At 35.5% G+C, this 18,055-nt stretch overlaps 1 protein-coding gene across 1 annotated transcript in view; it reads left to right on the top strand.

Moving 5' to 3' along the window:
• LOC104627860 (UDP-GlcNAc:betaGal beta-1,3-N-acetylglucosaminyltransferase-like protein 1) overlaps nt 1-14,428 on the top strand; it is a gene marked incomplete at its 3' end in the record, with an annotated part of 34,468 nt that extends 20,040 nt beyond the window's left edge. Inside the window, exon 5 of the mRNA XM_010296245.1 lies at nt 14,333-14,428. Coding sequence (XP_010294547.1) covers nt 14,333-14,428 — 96 coding nt within the window. The remainder of the gene's footprint in view (nt 1-14,332) is intronic.
• Between the last annotated feature and the right edge of the window lie 3,627 nt (nt 14,429-18,055).

Genomic DNA, 18,055 nt, shown 5'->3' with positions numbered 1-18,055 from the left:
ACTGGAGTGTATGTGTGCCCCCACAATATGACTGCGCACGTGAACAGCATGCGGCTTCCAATTTTTATATCTCTTATGCTTAGAAAATAGTTACACTCTTCCTCACTGTCTCCTATGTCTTCCTAGCAGCTGGAATCAAAAGGTGGACAAAGTAAAGAATGTTATTTCCTTTTGTTTTCATTGGCTGAGTGAGAGGAGAATCTGTACCAGTGTCAGAATGAACACCTTTCTTTTTGTTGTAAAATTACTAGCCTCTTTCTCAAACATGTAGGATACTTAGGCATGTGAGAGAACATTGAGTATAAACATCTGCATTTCTCAATGAGAAATTCTCACTGTTTTGCATCTCTAAAGCAAATTTTTGGCATATTCTGTAGTGTGGATTTAGATCAAGAGGTGCAATGCCTAAGGCCACTTTAACCTATTGCATTATCTGAATGTGTTAACCAACTGACTAAATTCTGCCTATCTTTGATGGTTAAGGTGACTCTAAGGTAGGTGATTGGATTGAGTGAACTTGAACAATGCATGGCACTACTAGTTCACAGACCTGTTCATCTGCCTCTGGGAAAGCTGTAAACAAATATTGTGCAATCAGCAAATGAATTTGAGACATGAACAAATGAACAAGATAGCTGAGCTTGATCCTTTCTTTAAAGCACAACTCCTAGGCCAAAACACTGTATGTCCCTCCCCTGTGCCCCCTGAAGCTCACAAACTAAACTTAGAAATGAAGTCTTTTTTTTTTTCTTTTCTTTTGGTTTGTACATATACATTTCTTGATTTTGAAAGTTGTAGTCTAATAGATAAGGTTTTTTCCATTGTTACTGTACCCTGTGCCATTCTACTTGCCTAGACCTGTTACACATTTCCATTACATCTTAGAAAGCCTGTTCCCCCCCCCCTTATTTTCCTTACCTATTGCTTACCGAGCACTAGTTTGAACCATTTCACTTTCTCTTTTTTGTGACTAAAATGATCACATTCCATTGATTCTTGATTATGTCAGTCCTTTTAGCTTCCACCTTATTAATTTAAATCAATAGCTGAAATTACAAGTCAATATTTTCATAATAGCAACAGAAAGAGTATACAATAAAATTAGTAGATCCTCTCTTACAGGTATAATTAAAATTAATAGTTTTAGTTGTACATGAAGTAGATATTAATGTGGAAAAGAGCTTTTAAGATCAGCATTCTGAGTGTTTATATGGCTTTTGTGATAACGAGACATGATTCTTTTTCAAATGACGTAAAGAACGACAATGTTTCCACTATTTTTGTATTGGCAAGAGACAGGGGTTTTATATGAGTTAATCCATGATAGCAGTATTGTAAGAATGGCTTAACAAATACTGAGCTTTGTTTTATTCTGAGTGCAAAAAGATTAATAGACATTCTTGTATCATCTGTTAGTGGGTTCCATATTTTAGATATAGCTCTTGTCCTTGGAGGGAGGAAGGTAATTTGAAATGGTCTGGACTGTCTCGCATATCAGAGCGGGTCTTTAAGTCAGTGTGCACTGATTGTTTTGTATACCAAAAGAGTAGGTAAATAGTGTGTTAAGTGATTTGTTTTGTCGAGTTGTTAAGACATTGTGCACTCAACTAGTGGAAAAAACATCCAGAGAACTGTTTCCATCTCATCTCAGGTGTGCAACTGCACATGTAGAAGCTCTTATGACAGAATTCCAGTGCAGCATCACTCACTAGAGCACTGGTTTGTACAACAGAAACTTTTCAGTGTAGCCTTTTACTGAGCAGCTGTGCCATCATATATCAGATTAATGTGATTTTTTTTGTTTGTTTGTTCCTGCATATTATCACAAGTCTGGAATAAACGCTGAAGATTGTTTTATCTGTCTTGTGCCAGGCCAGGCTGCTTCATGATGAAGGGGAGCATGGGATAAAAAGTAAAAATGGGAAGAAAAATAAAGAGGGAGGCCGCTTTATACATTGTCAGTCAACAGTAGCAGTTCGGGAATACTGGCAGTCTTCAGTGTGTAGTGATTTTACATTCCACATACCAATGGAGTTTGATCATCCCTGAAAGATCCTAAAGCCTTTTGTTTGCTGTGTCTTCTTATTAGTCTAATTTTAGAGTAGTCCTGAAAATAGCAGATTACCTTTCAGACTACATGCTCTGCTTCCTCTGTGTACTTTCTCTTGGGAGTCAAAAATGTTATTATGCAGTCTGGTAATTACATTGCACTTAAACATGGATTTATTCTATCTAATGAACAAGGTAGCCTTGATTGTATGGCTAGAGCTGGCAAAATTGAGATAATGCGTGTCTCCTATACCTATGTCTTGTTCTTAGAATAGTCTTTCGTTACGTAGTGCTAATTGGAATTCAGAAGCTCTAAAGCTTGTATGGATTTTCATATAATTGCACCTGGTACTTTTTTTTTTTTAAATTGGAAACCATGCAAAGGAACAGTTTATTAGATGTTTTGCTGTTGTAGTGGACTTACTAGTCTTTAGTAAACTCATTAATAAATGACCTGAAGTCTAAATGTGTTCATGAACTATTCAGCATATTTGGATCACAGTATGATGTTACACAGTGAAAAAATATGTGCTACATTAAGAGTATATCTCTGTGTGGGGGTTAGGAGACAGAAGTTTACTTCGGCTGAAAACGGTATAGCTGTTGTGATTAGAGCAGTGCTGAACCTTAGCTAATATTTCCTGTGTTACAACAGTATTAGCAGGGCTTGTACCTGCTCTCACAGCAGCTTTACAGCTTCTGGTCAGCCTGGAAGATGGGCAGACAGGTTACATCTGCCCATAGAAGACTTACTCTCAGGAGCTTTAGATCAAGTCTTGTTTAATTGAAGTAGTGTGGTGCAATGGACAAGGACTTCATTTAGGAGTGAGAAGATGCAAATTTGCCTCCAGAGTGTCTTTGCCATTCCTCGTCTACTGTTTTAAGGAAGTGGTCAAAAACATTGTTCTGTAGTCTAAGCCTTTATTCCTGAGGGATTTTATTACCTTTTCTCTACTTAAATTAGACAGTGTTTTGGTCTGGACTGCAAAAATAGGTAAGTAATATCTTGTATGTAATTTTGCAGGTATGAAAAGATAATAAGCATATGTGAAGTTTTGCTAAACTGTCATTAAACATACCTATATGATGTTGAAATATTACCTCTCTGGTCCCTGTGATAGAAAAGTCCCTCCATTTATATTCTGTCCTTCCTGTGTGCAACAAGTTAATGGTTGGTGATCTTCTCTCATTCTGTGTCTTCTACTGAAGTCCAGGTTTTACCAATCTCCCTTCTATTGTTTCATCTTCCAGTTGTTGCATATAGCTTAGCAGATTTTTCTTTGATAAATGCTTTTATTTGGGACATAAACTTGATTAAAATCTTTGTTATGTAGAACTTAAGTAATCTTTGTTTCTCCTTAGTTAATTTGCCTCAGCTCTCCTTCTGTCTCCCTTACTCAGCACGTTTGAGACAAATCAGTGTGTGTTGCCCAGGCACGCCCTAGCAGGCTGTGCCTGTAGAGTTTAGCTTTAATAGAAGCATTAATTCATATAACAGGTATTAAAGGTAAATGAATTGGATACTGACATATATTGAAGGATAGATGAATAGATAAATTTATTTGCTTAACCCTGTTAATAGAAATTTGCTCCACTAAATGGGCTAAGTAGATCTGAGGAGGCCCTGGTCTATCTTTGGTGTAGACTGAGAGGAAATTAAATTATATTGCAGAGGTGATTACCTATAATTGTTGTTTGTCTAAAATCAGTTTCTTTTTGATGCAGGAGAAAAAAGTGTCCAGAGAAATGTTGTTATGAACTAATCTAACTATTCTGGTCATTAGAACTTTAATAATTTATACTCTGTTCCCATATACTGCGCACCATAAACAAACTCCAAGTCTTTTAACGTTTTTCTTCAGTCTATGGAAATTGTAATTCTAAATCAAGGATATCCAGTATTGATAATTACAAAATTATGTGTATTTATGACTTATTAATATTAGGAAATTGTCATTAGAGGTTTTAAAAAGTTACTTATTTCAATAATTTTCTTCTGGTATGGAGGGTAGAAGACTAGAGCAGTAGTTGTGTGAAGGTTTTGTTCTGAAGTGATGACAGTGGAGTATGTTTAAGAGGAGAAAATGTGATTAATTTTTCTTTTTCTGCACTGAAGAATATGAAAATTCTGTCTTTGACAACGAGAGTATTATTCTTATGGTGGTTTTCATTAATCGGGCCTTTCCATGTATATCACCCGATCTGCTGGAATTCAGCTGTGTCTTTGCTTTTTATTAGGCAGCTTCCTTAAAGATTCTTTTTAATTTGGTATTTCTGAAAAACCGCAGTGCATTTTCAAAGTCACAATGTCAGTTTAAGTCTGTTCTACATTTAATCAAATATCCCAAATGAGAAACATCCCAACTTAACACCACTTTGTAATTAAATTTGTGTTTAATATGGTCTCCGCATGCCAGTAACCCCATTAAAAATGACTATGATTACTAGAGTTTGATATTCAGGAACGTCTGATTCTAATGTAGACTTTCAGCATGTTTCATTTTTAAAACTATGTCTGAAGCATAAACCATTTGAAAAATGAAGATCCCTTACTTCTCGTGTTTAGATACTTTGCTGTGGTGATAAATATTTAATCCAAACATACTTTGTGGACCTACAGACACAAGAGAAATCAGTTTTACAATAGAAATTGTGCAAACATATTGCTCTTTTTGACTGTTCTTAAGCTTTATGCAAAGGACTGGTTGTGTAAGCATCTTGACAGGATCCAAAGAGTTTACTTAATTTTCATCAAATTCAGATTGCATGAGCACTACCCTTAATATAGAGGTTGAGCCCTTAGATCTTGTTTATCCCAGGATGGCAGATTTTGAATGAGGGCTTCTGAGGCCTGGTGCTTTTTCCTACCAAAGCCCGTTATCAAAATACTGGGGCTTACTCATTTACCTTCAAAAGGGACTTCTGAAACTTATTTAATTTGCTGTAGTATCTCTTCAGTTACTTGAAGTTTAAAAAAAAAAGTCATTTTTCTCCTTCATGATTTCATATGCATGACAACATCCTTTTTAATGTGTGGTATGATCCTCAGCTGTGCTCATTCTGATTACACCACTTTGACTTCTTGTTTTTCATATAAATTCACTATAGAAAGTTCAGACTTCCTTGGGTTTTAATTACTGTTTTATTTATAGGCTGAAAATAAACATCTGACATCTTATTGTGGACTTTGGACTTGAACCAGTACCAAGTAGAATGTTTAACAGGTGTTTTTAAAAAAGGGATTTCTACAAGACAAGAACATCTGCCAAAATGGATATTCATCTGACTTGAAGGATTCTCTGGGGAGTTAGCACTATCAACATATTTTATCATTTTAAAAACATGCTTTAAATACACTAGAGTGCGTTTTGTATCTTTACACCTAATGCAAATTACCTCACAGGTGTCATGTGTGTTGAAGAACACTGTTTCCTCTATTGGAAATGAGGAGGAGCGAAAATACATTTTAACACCATCTTCCCTGGGTGTGTACTTCTGGAAAGATTTTAACCACATAAAAATATTTCTTCCATGTATTTTTCCATTTTGATTACACCAAATGATGGTCACAAGATCCTTCTTAAAGCCACTAGTATCTTCAATCATTTCATTGTTCCACTGCATCAAAAAATAAAAGGCCATGGGCCTGTAGAAGAACACAATACAATCTAAATGAAGTCTTTTAGTATTTTTAGCAGCAGAAATTTTAAGCCTTGTTTCTAGTAAGGTCAAAATACTTACGCCAACAATCAGCATTTTGTATCTAGTCTGTTTAGCTGTTGCTGCGCTATATAAGTTTCTTATTGATTAAAGCAGATGTTTTAGTTATTGGGATGACCATGTACTTGTCTGGGAACTCAATGTAAAGTGTACTTAGTAGACAGCTAGATTTTGTCAATCTCTCTTCATCTTTAAGATAACACTTTTTTTTTTTTACTGACCACCCTGTAATTTTTGTCACATTACCAAACAAGAATTTTCTTGAGTTTTAAAGACACTGTGAATTCTTGCAGCTATTTTTACAAAATATGGATTTATCTGTATAGAACTTTAATTACTTGCTCTAAGTAAGAATAGCAAGAAGCAGAACTGGAAACAGAGTTGATAAATTCCTTTAAGCTGGTCTTGCTTCCCTGCTCCAGTATTTGGCAATTGAAATAGATTTTTAACATATAATTCCAAGTATTATTTTACTATTATTCCAAATACAACTTTTCCATAATTGGGTGATGTACAAATTAATAATATAGGTCTAATCACCTGTTCACATTTAAACAATGAAATTATGCTTATTACCATTGGCTGAAAATTTTTATCCAATACTTAGATATTTTAATAGTTAAATCTTAGGTTTACAATCATGTGAATTAATCTAATAAAGTTCTAGCTGTTCTGAGTAAATTACAAATAAAGACTTGTGGAAGATTGTGTTAATCATGTTTCCTGAGAGAAATGGGTGTTCTGATGAGATAATGCTGAGTCACAGCTGTGCAATTAAAATTCATGCTATGAGCACCGTTTCATAACTGAACTTGAAAAGAAGTCCTGCACTGTCTGAATCAATTGCTTTTTTGTGATAGATAGCTACTTGCCACTTCGAAAGTAAATCATACTAGTGACGCTGCTGATCCATGCTTGTAGCAGCGTTAGAGGTACTGCACCAATACCTAAAGCTTTGCTGATCTTTTAGACAAATACATATATAAATGTATGTATGTATAAAGGGGGCTGTGTGTATCCAGGAAGAAAATGAAAACTTTTATTTAAGATGTTTTTACAACCAAATAGTATTTAAAATATTACATGAATGAAAACCAAAGAAAGCAATACCGAGAGAAGACAGAGAAAAATATTCACTCTCCTATCAAGTTTTCTTCTGAATTTCAGGATATTTTGCAATGTCACATCAATTGAGTGTGGAGAGGTGTAAATTACTGCAACAAAAATAATAGAAGTAGGGTTTGGAGACAGGCCAGGTGCCATCTACCTTTCCTTTGTACATCAATTATGTAGGCATGATTGACAAAAGCTGTTCTTAAACATTCAGGATAAGGTAAATGTCTCCTATTAGCTTTTTTAGTTAGGAGGTTTCCCTCTGGTTGCACTCATAAACAGGCCTATTGGGGGGGAAAAGGTGTCGTGCACTAGAGATAATCCTTCCTGTATTGCTTATTATTTGAATAGTCTTTCTCCTCATAGAACATTATCTAGGATCAGATGTCATGATACTTCTAATTAAAGCTTCACTAAGCAGTTAGTTACATTCTCTTGTTAGGAGGTTTACATCATGCAGTCATATTTCTAACATGAAACTCAACACTGCACACTCTTTCTCAATATGTAGAAAGTATTGCACTTCATATAACCTTTGAAAGATGCATATCACTTAATACCATAAGTTGAAGAAAGCGATTTATTTTGTACAGGAAAGCTGTGGATTTTCCCTTGCTAAAAACACGTATTTTTCCAATACCTGCTTCAACATCATTATTGGTTGGTTAATTAAAAAAATTCATAAAACAAAGTTCCTTAAAAGAAGTCATAGTATATGAAGAAATCATGTGTATGTATACACACCTAGCGCCTACTACCTTGCAGAGAGTTTATGCTTTTGCCTGTCTGTCAAATTCCCTTTTTTATAAAAGTAGGATGGAAAAAATTGGGATAAAATCAGAGACCAATTAATTTTTCATCCTCATTTCCCCTTTAGTACAACAGGAAGCTTCTGACCCATAGGCTGTCTCCTGAATAAGAAAGATTCTTCGTGCTAGAGGAAATTGTAGTGATTAAAAAAACCAAAAACGCCACATCTGCAGAAAGTGTGTTGGTTTTAATTACTGTCAACTCATTTAATCTTTGCTTTCTCTCACCCGCGTCCTTTTCCATTTATATGTGCGAGGGAAAACACATAAAACTAAAATGATGAAAATAAGAAATGCCTCTACCTAAATACTGTATTTAAAAAAAACACTAGCGAAAAGTTGGAACAAGTTCTGGCATGTAAGCGGATGGCTGGTGTTGCTGCTGGGTATAGAATGCTGAATTTTATACATATCAAACATATGACGGAAATACTCTTGTATTTCAGCGGAACGATTTTGTAACTCACAGAACAGTGACTGTATGTGCTCATGGTACAATTCTGTAATGTATGTAATTAACAGTTGGACTTGATGATCTTAAGGATCATCACATTGATCTAAACAATTCTATGATTCTAATAATCCTGCCTAGTTTCCTCTGGACGTGATCATAACTCTGAACTTTGTGTTGATCAACAAGTCATTGAATTTGCTCGTTAGATTTGTATTTCATACATTGTAGCTAACCCAGTGTACTGTGACCAGTTTAAGCATCTGTTTCATGAAGAACCCCATTATTCTAGTCTTATAATGTTATTTGTACTGTTTTAATTGTATCATAGTTATATCATATTAGCTTTATAGTGCTCTAACTCCTGAAAATATTTTAAATGTAGTGGCATAAAGTGCATAGCCATGACTTTGATTCTGATAATCTTATTTAGATACGATTCATTAACTCCACTCCTAATCATGCGAAGTGGTAGAGTTATTAGAGAAGAGAGATTCAGGTGCCTAAACATAGACACACAATGCTATTTTGACACCTTAGGCTGCCTGAGCCATCCAGACAGGACTGGCAGATACTGGAGGCCTGGTCCTTCTGTGCAGTGGTAGCTGGAGGCCAGGCGGGACCGTCGGGCCGTACGCTCTCATGTTTATATTTGGCTGCTTCTTCCCACAAAGCTCATTTTAAGCCATTTATATTTTTAAAAGTTACTTGTGTGGTTTTTCGGCATAGGTATTTGTTGGTAGTTAGGATAAAACCAGACCACTGTTTTATGCTCTTAATAGTCTTACCTATTGCTGTCACTTGCTGCCATAAATTATTTTGTATTTCTTTCCAGAGAGGCTAATGCTGATTGCAATTAAGTAAATAGCCAAATAAGCTATAAGTTACATTTAACACACAAAAAAGTAATTGTCTGGAAAGCGAATTCCCTCATCAGATGTTGTAGCAGAAAGGATTGTCATGGTTTTCTCTCCTGATTAGAGTTTTGCTCGTCTATAAACTGCCATAGTCCTTTGCTATGAGCCAGAAAAATTTTTTGTTTATGGTTCGTGTTACTGCTTCTTATAGAAGTAATATTAATACTGCATTGCAGAGAGTTTCCAGTTGCAATATGAAGTATATTGCATTTGTTGTATATATTACATAATTTAATCTAGATACAGGTATAAGCCAGTATACAGTTAGCATTTGTAATAATAAAAATAAGCTTGCCTAACTAGATCAAAGAGTTGAAACTTGGATGAACTCCATTTTTGCATAGAAACAGAGACTCAAAATATTGAAAAGAATATTTCTAATATGGAGAGTTTCTTGTACTTTCTGGAAGTCTGAATGGATGTGAAATAGGCCAGAAAGATTTTTATCAAAGTATTTTAAAACAAATGGAAGAAGCAACAGTGAAAAACCTTTCACTTCAGTTTAAAAGCTATAAGGAGATAGTGAAGTGAATATAAAAGCTCTGTGGGACGTGGAGGAAATGGGAAACGGTGTGCCGTTGCTTCTGATGCCACACCTTACACGGGAACTAGAGGAAGAAGCCATTTGTACTCTAAATAATCCCGATTTTGATTGGGTCAAAGAAGCTGGTTAAATGAGCTGTGCTCTGCAGAAGCTGTATCAAAGGCTCAGGTTGAGTCACTCCATGTTGGTGATGTTTATCTTGCAACCATATAAGTCAAGAATCCCAGTCATGAGTCAGAGCCCCATCGGGAGAGGAATGGCACAGCTAAAGAGCCGAAAGGTGTGGACATTTTTTGGCTGAGGATCTAGAAATAAATTTGATTGCATAGCAACAATTTTAAGTTCTGTCTGTAAAACATGTTTCTTAAGATGATGCTAAAAGCAGTCTTGAATGGTATTGATTCTGAAAATGAAAAGAAAGCAGGAAGTCTGCATGCTGTGCAAACATTTCGCTGTTACAGTAGTGTAGAGGGAAGTGTGAGCATTTCACTTCTTACAAAATGCTAACTTCGTTATGCATTTGTAGTTATTTTCCTGCTGTGTCGCAAGATCAAAATGCAGCTGTTCTCAATAATGTGCATTTATATTGTTAAGTGTATTTTGCTATGGTATCATTATAATTAAAGAATGTGGTTAAATGATGTTTTACAACACTATCTTCTGCAGGAGGGAGATCCTTGCGTTTATGTGCCCTGCTGCTGGGTTTGCTACATCCACGGACATCTTGCAGAAGGCCACTAAGAATGCAAACTGTAGCTTTTTTTTTTGTTCCTTTGCTTTTAAAGAATGTAATTGTCAGGTGGTTGTTGTGGGTTTGGTTTTTGGATGAGGGGGAGTGAAGACAGCAATTCAATTTGCTTGTGAACAAATAGATTTTAGGAATAATTAGAAAGCCTTCTGGAAATAAATACTTCTGTTGTGTGTGTAGCTAGCACATTTAGGTAATAATTTTAAGAAAAAGCAAAATTAAAGCCGCAACTGTGGAGGACATTTTAGTAAAGTTTTAAGTATATTAATCCCTCTCTTCCTCTCTCTCTTCCTTTAATTCCATACATGAAACAAGCATAGGATTGCTAAGTATGTATTATGATAATTTATTATCTAGCTAATGATCCTATTCAGTGTGTGAGGAGGATGAAATTAGAGTGAAATCTTAACCTCATCTTTATATTAACTTCATTGGAGCCATTTCATTCATCAATAATGCTTGTCTTCTAGAGCTCCAACTAGAAAAGAATAAGAAAAGCCAAAAGGTATGCGGGAGAAGGTATTTTATATTAAATGTTTTTAAGAGAAATGAGGACATCAGTAAGATGTGGAGTCTGAGAACATTTTGTTTTTCTGAATTACTTTTTGAATTGTCTTCAAGTTTTCCAGCAAGCAGCTTTTCTTTCTTACATTAATTCTAAGCATTGATTTTACTGTTCCTCATTTTTAGTGTTCAGTGATACTAGAATAGGTCATCATATCACTTGCTTCTAACTTTGTTAGTGATTGCAGGATGGAGGTTTTAGGACTCTTATTTTGAAAATTTGAGGACCAAGAGTCATCAACCATGTCCCGTTTAGTCATGGAAGTGAAATGCTCTGGAGATGGCTTGTTGTGCAAACCCTCTGCTGTCAGTTCTAGCAAAAATCACATTTAGACTTGATGCTGTGAACCTGTAGGTGTTTAGTGTGCTGTTAAAGGGTCTTTCAGTCACGACAATAGAAGGGTTGCCTTGATGATTATTCATGTAAGTTTTCGTTGAAATAGGTAAAAAATGTAATTTGATTCTTGAAACATTAAGTTACTCTAACGTCCAACTCTTAAAAGTCAGAGGCTAATCCTATTCATTTCCATTGTATTTCTATTTGTATTTTTCTAGAATAATATGTTATACCGTTTTTACTATTGTTCTAAACATTAGGTTGAGCTTTGCTGTAGAAAACAAAACTGCTGTGTACAAAAAAAAAATACATTTTTTTTAAAACCTAGTTTTTATTTGATTAGTGTGTTTTTATATAAAGCTCTAGATCGTTATCCTCTCACTCTGTCTTGCTGTTAGGCATGTCAGTTGATGAAGGAGTTTGGAAAGTTACGCTTTCAAGGATTCTGCCCCAAATTATGGTGAAATTCAATGCAACCCCTTGTTTTTTCTGTTCTGGATTTACATCACTGCAGTAACAGTAATTCCTAAAGAACTTACTTGTTTGATGAGGGTTTTTTTCCTAATTATAGTGTTTTCAATTCCAAAAGGCTCAGAGTATTTTAAGGCCTACATGCAGTCAGTACAGGATCATTGTTACAAGCCAAAATTCAGAGAAGTAAATTGGAGCATGCAATGGAATTATCCATATGTGTATATGGAAGGAGAAGGAAATTTTGGGTAAGAATCTAAGTCAAACTTTAGAAATGACAAAAAGTGATGTATGATACAGAAAAGAGCTGTCAGGATCCAGTTTAGTAACAGTTATTCTATCTGCCTTCACCTCTCCTTGAGTGTATGTTCAGATAATTGATCAAACCCATTCAGTTTTCTCTGGAAGCATAAGGAGTTGGGATTCGAACCAATTGTTCTTTGGACTTTTGGGAATTAAGTCCTTCAGCTGAGCACCTGGATTCAGCTTTTTTTTAGATTGCTTAAACTGTCAACAGCATTTATGAAAATGGTCAGACGGGTCAGAAATTAATATAAAAACATGAAACTCTGTCTTCTGCTTCTCATTTAAATTTCAGATTGCATAGAAAGAGATAACTGCACTTGCTACTTGGCCCTAATTGAAAACCAGGTTTCCAGAAAAACAAATTTGAGATTCTCCTTTTTATCTCTTACCTTGTCAAAGCTGTTTGTGATTCTCTATCTGTTCAGCTTAGGCTGTGACTTATTTGGGCAAAGAAACTTAGTTTCCATATTGTATTATTACAGAATACCTTTTGAGAAAAAAGTGCTTTGTAATTTTTCCATTCTGACTTTCATGCATAGTTTTGTGAAGTGTCTTTGTAAGTTATAAAATACCATGATATGCAAGTCTCTCTTGGTTAATGAATGCTAGCAAGAGTTCTGTAAATAATTCTATTCTTAAATAGAAGTGGTCCTCACAGAACAGAATACTTGTACATCTGATGCAACTTCTGCGAAGTTTTTGTGTCTGTGAACTACTCCAGTTGATACTGAATTCAAAAGAATTTTGGGTTAACCTCCTGCAAATGTCTTAGTATTACTTAGCTGTAATTCAGGAGAAAGTTAGGGTAAGGATTGAAGTCGTCCATAGTAAGAAGTATTTGTCACTGAGGAAAAATTTCATAGTTGAAAGGCATTCTGGTTTGTTCTTATGGGATAAGCAAATCGTGATTTCTTTTTTTTCATGCTTGTTGTTTTGATTGTATTTAATCATTCTCTAAATTGTGGTGTTTCATTGACAACAGTCTTCCAGCAAGATCTCTTCACGGTGTTTTTGTTCCCACATCAAAAGTATTCATAACTGCACGTGCAGAATTCTAGCCTGACTGCTTACATCTGTGTAGGGTTTGAAGCTCTGTAAATAGAGATACCTGAAAGATTTAAACTTGCTCAGTGTATACACTTCCATTCCTTACGAATCCTTAGGGTGGAAGATATACCAAGTGTTTTCCACACTGTTCTTTAACAGAACTTGATTATATGAAATTATTGTTCAGAAATGGTAATACCTACACTTTGGTGTTAATTCTGAATGAATGAACACATCCTCAACAGGAATTACCTATCAGGCTCTGGAAGAGAAACAGACAGATACAGTAGGATAGGAATGCAGTAGTTGGTATAAAACAGTATCAACTTACTTTGCAAATATTATTAAGTCCTGTAGTACCCTGAAGGTTTAGGGTGGACTGCAGACCATCAGGAATGGCAAAGAGCAGAGTTCTGTATAGCCACACTCTTATGGTTCTCCGTGGCTTCTTCCTTGTCTAACCAGAGATTTGTAGAGTAAAGTTTAGTGTTTGTATAAAATTGCATTAATGTGTGTCTGTGCAGTCACAGAAAAGATGAAATCCCTCTGATATTCTGTTTTTCGTGCATATTGGAAGCTATTTATTATGCCAGTAGGTGTTCAGAATATTAAAATCCATATTTAACCTGTATAGCTACAGAACAGTATTAGAGAAGAAAACCGTTGCTCAAATGGGTATATAGTACTTCAGTGAACAAATCAAAACAGGGTGTCTACATTGTACTACCATGAATGAGACAAATCAAAGTACAGCTTTTTTTTTTTCCTTATTTTATATGAATTATAAGTAACATGTGGTATTATAGGTGATGGCACTGTTCGTACAATTGTCTGGTGTTATCCAAGTTCTAATTTTCACTTGCCAAACTTCAGCTATTTTGGCCGAAATTTTGCATTCTAGATGTCTGCCTTAGGATGACTTCCCTTTGAAAATTTCAAGTAAAATGGTTCAAATATTCCCAAACTCAAGCTATTGGAAAGACACTTCTCAATGTTAGTTTACTAGAGACCTTTGAAAATCTGTAACTATTTATCATTTGAGCAGAGTGACTGTGATATATTATTTTAGACTATATTATATTAGACTATATTATATTATGAACATACAAGGGGTCTCATAAGGACTGTACAGATAATCTTAATTCTTGGTGTTCCTATGTTTTGGATACTTGTTTTATGGTCTTGTTGCCATGTGCAAACAAGGTTTGATCTGTACATGTGCAGCAGTTTACGTGATTTATCTCATTTTGCTTTAGATTATTGGTTGCCAAGTCAGAAGAGAGCCACTGGAATCTACTGAACGCTATACACGTTGGATCAATAATCTGACTGAAGAACAACTTCTTACACAGGTATTCTTGTTTCTTGCAGAAAAATAGAGCAAGAGGTTTATTTAGATGAATTTTTTAAGTCCTTAGGAATGCTTGATGACTTACTAAGGTTAGCAGATTCTTGTATGTAAAAGCTAGTCATGTCAATAAGAGTCAAGTTTATGGTGCATGTGATCATTATGTAATGATGACTTCACACCAAGTGAGAATGAAGCTTTCAACTTCACGTTCAGAGTAAGCCTTACATTTCTCACTGCTGTCTGTGGTTAAATGCATATGCTTTCCTGTTCTAATAATTAGTTTAGGGTTGCCTTCTTAAAAGGTGTATTTAAATTTTAAAAAGGGGGAAAAAAACCCTTTCTTGAGAATGATTTCCCTCCCCCATCAAGGTTCGGTACTGACCGCTTCTGTATCTGTTTAAATTTTGTTAAAGATCATTTTAAAATAGCAGTTTGTCAGGCATTAAATATTGGGCTCATTATACATGTTTGTGAGTAAGATGTGTCTTGTGCAACTGAAGATGACAGTTTTGGCATAAAGAAAGGTTGTTTTGTTAGGCAGGCAGCCAATGCTAAACTAAAAGAGACTTTGGCAAAATCAAGTTCAACTGTGGAAGAAATCAATCCAGCTTGTGGAGGAATGTGTGTACTGAGTACTATAAGGAATCTAATGGATGGTTAGCAGAAAAAGTCCCAGCAGGCATTAAGATGCAAGTATTTGGGGTTCGGTTTTGTGATGTGATGGTAGGAAGACATTTGCTTTTGATTCTCCTGGATTTAAGTGGCTGAGAAGATTAACATACCCTTGTTTGTTAGACTTCATTGTAAACTGTGTTGTGTTCCCCATTACCCTAACCCCCAAAGACACACTTACAGGCTCTGGTATGGTCACTGTAACACAAGAAGTAATCTGTAGAACTTGTTTTAAAATCAGCAGTGGTATTATGCTTCCCTGTAATTCACCAAGTTAAAGTAGTTACAGAAAAAGTTACCCATGGAATATTTGGATTTGCCTTTCAGTATGGCATTACAAAAAATACTGTAAATTTAAAACAGTGAATTTATCTGACAGTAACATCTGGATCACTGTTTTGTTGAAGAGAGAGAAAAATTAGAGGATGTGAAAACTTGTCCTACACAATCTGAAGTGTTTCATCTAAGTGGCCACCGGATGGGATCTTTAATGAATTAAGCTGGAAATTAAAAGAAGTTATCCTAATTCTGAGATTATTTAAGGGGGGGGTATGCAAAAAGAAAACTCATTTTAAATGGGGATGTATGTCTTCTGGAAGAGATTATTTAATAGAGTGATTCTGGTAGTAGGATGCAAATACAGTGACCTGGGAAGTCCCTTGCAATCCTAGGTGCCTACAAATATCTCATAAAGCCTTAATCAAGCAGCATGTGCAATCCATTATTTTTACATATGATTTAGATTCACACATTATGCAAATAGATGAGGAATTTTGGAAAATATGTTGGGTTTGGAACTAGAAGGCTGCATAGCAGAACTTGTGCTACATGCCCATGACTTTATTAACAAGATGAGATTTATAGAATCACACTATTTATGTGTTCCTAATAAATTTTTTTAACTTGTTACCTGTTCGTTACTAAATTTAATGCAGAAATAGAAGTTCCTCAAAGACACTTGGTTTCTGAAGATTCTGTGGAAATACGAAGGTAGGATAGCTTGTACTGCACCAGCTGCAATTCATATGTTGTTGAGCACCACAGATTTTAGGTGCCCAATCGTTAGACAAGCTTCAGCTGTGGCACAAGTCTGTAGGAAGCTTGGCTTTTCTAACTCTGGTGCTAAAAGAACTGCTTGATTTCCAGAGCAGTGCAGGTCAGCATATGGCACCTCTCCTGCCTTAGAATCCATTCTCCTGATCAGAAATTCAGGTAGGGAGGTAATTATTTTGCTTTTCCTTAACTTAAAAAAGTATGGGGAGGAGGAGGAATTGGGAGTAAAAACCATCTCAGCCGTTCTCTAATAGTCAGGATATGAATCAATTATGTAAAGTTCGGCCTGATTTGTCCCACTCCCCTGCCCCTGATACACTGTATGTTTTATTTTGGATGTGCTTTTTAAAAATCTCTTCAGTAAATAAGCCCCAAGAAAACTATAGTGATGGGCCTTTGCTAATGGATTTGTAGAATCTCTGGGAGGAGCAATCCTTCAGGGAATTCAGGAAAATTGGCTTTAATTTACAGCATATTGTCTCCAGCAGTTTCCTGTAGTGAAAGAATGTTCAGCTTTTTTTAGCTGTCTCTGTACTCAGGGCCCAGCTTTTTTTCCAGTTACTTCTGTTGCATTTCTGTATCATGCACGTGCAAATTATTTGTGCTGTACATTAGGAAACCAAGGAACCAATTTAAAAAAACAAATACCCGATTGTCAAGATCATGTAATCGCCTATCATAATATCATGTTATTAATCAAATAATACCCTATAGCATTTGATTGCTTTACTAGACAGTGACTAAGGTCCAGTTTGAAAGAGGTGGGTGGTAGCAGATGTTTTGTTAGGTGGTTGGATGGCTTCATATACCTCAGTGCTGGCAACTGGTTTTGTATCACTTGAGTCAATACCAGATTTTTGGATCAAATGTCCATCCCTTGTCCCCATGCTGAGAAGATCATTCGGTACAAAATGCTTCTAGCATTTTAAATTTTCTTTTCCCTTAGCCCTGGCCTCTTGATGCTTACTCATCCATTAAATGTGTCTCTAAACAATTATACTGTAACATTCCAAAGATACTTTATGGTATGCGTGAAATTTCAGAATATATACCCCAGAGAGTGTGGGGGGAGTATGAGAATACAAAGAGAGCATAATAATGAGAAAACTACTTATTAAAAGATTAATATTTGCTTGTTTAAGGTTGTCTTCTGTATAAAGGATGAGTGATTAAAACACGCTTTTATAGGTATATTAATATAAGCCTTAAAATACATGTATGTTCTGGTAGACTTGCTATCTTTCTGGCCAATAGGTAAAAAAAAATTAAAAAAATTAATCAGTAAGTGCAGAGCACAGTGACAGGTACAAGAAGAAACTGAGCAAACAAATTAAGAGAACAGGCTGTTTTGATGTTGAGTAAGTGAAAAAATGTAGATTAAAACTAATCCTACAGGATATCTGAGTCTGAATTATGCTTGAAACATGATTGAAGTTTGATCATGTAGCCCTTCTGTACACTGGAAATTCTACTGTGCTGTATAAGTAAAAATGTCTGAATGGTTTTATGGTTGGATTAATTACACAAATATTTATACAAGTAGTTTTTAAGGATTGTTGCTGACTGTAAGTAACACAGCTGAGTTCATATCCATGTCTGTTAAATCTTTAGGCTAGTTTAGTCTCACGGCCTGTGAAGTATTATATTAAGCCTGAAGCATAATTCCATCTGACCTACCTGACCTACCATTTTTTCCTCCCCAAAGACAAGAGACTTCTCTGCTTTCATAAGGTTGTTCACTTAGAAAGCAGATGGTGAGCTTGGAGTGGTATGTGAGGAGACTCTTGCGAAAAGGAGTGGGCTCTATGGTTGATAAGACTGGACTGTCCTAATTTAGAAAAATAATGGTCTGGACAAAAAAAATTGTGATTCTGTATGTCTGTTGTCCACCGTAATGTGTCTA

Source organism: Phaethon lepturus, unplaced genomic scaffold (genome assembly GCF_000687285.1).
Source record: "Phaethon lepturus isolate BGI_N335 unplaced genomic scaffold, ASM68728v1 scaffold12081, whole genome shotgun sequence".
NCBI lineage: Eukaryota > Metazoa > Chordata > Aves > Phaethontiformes > Phaethontidae > Phaethon > Phaethon lepturus.
Note: the sequence above shows the minus strand (reverse complement) of the source record. Positions and strands in the feature narration are given on the sequence as shown.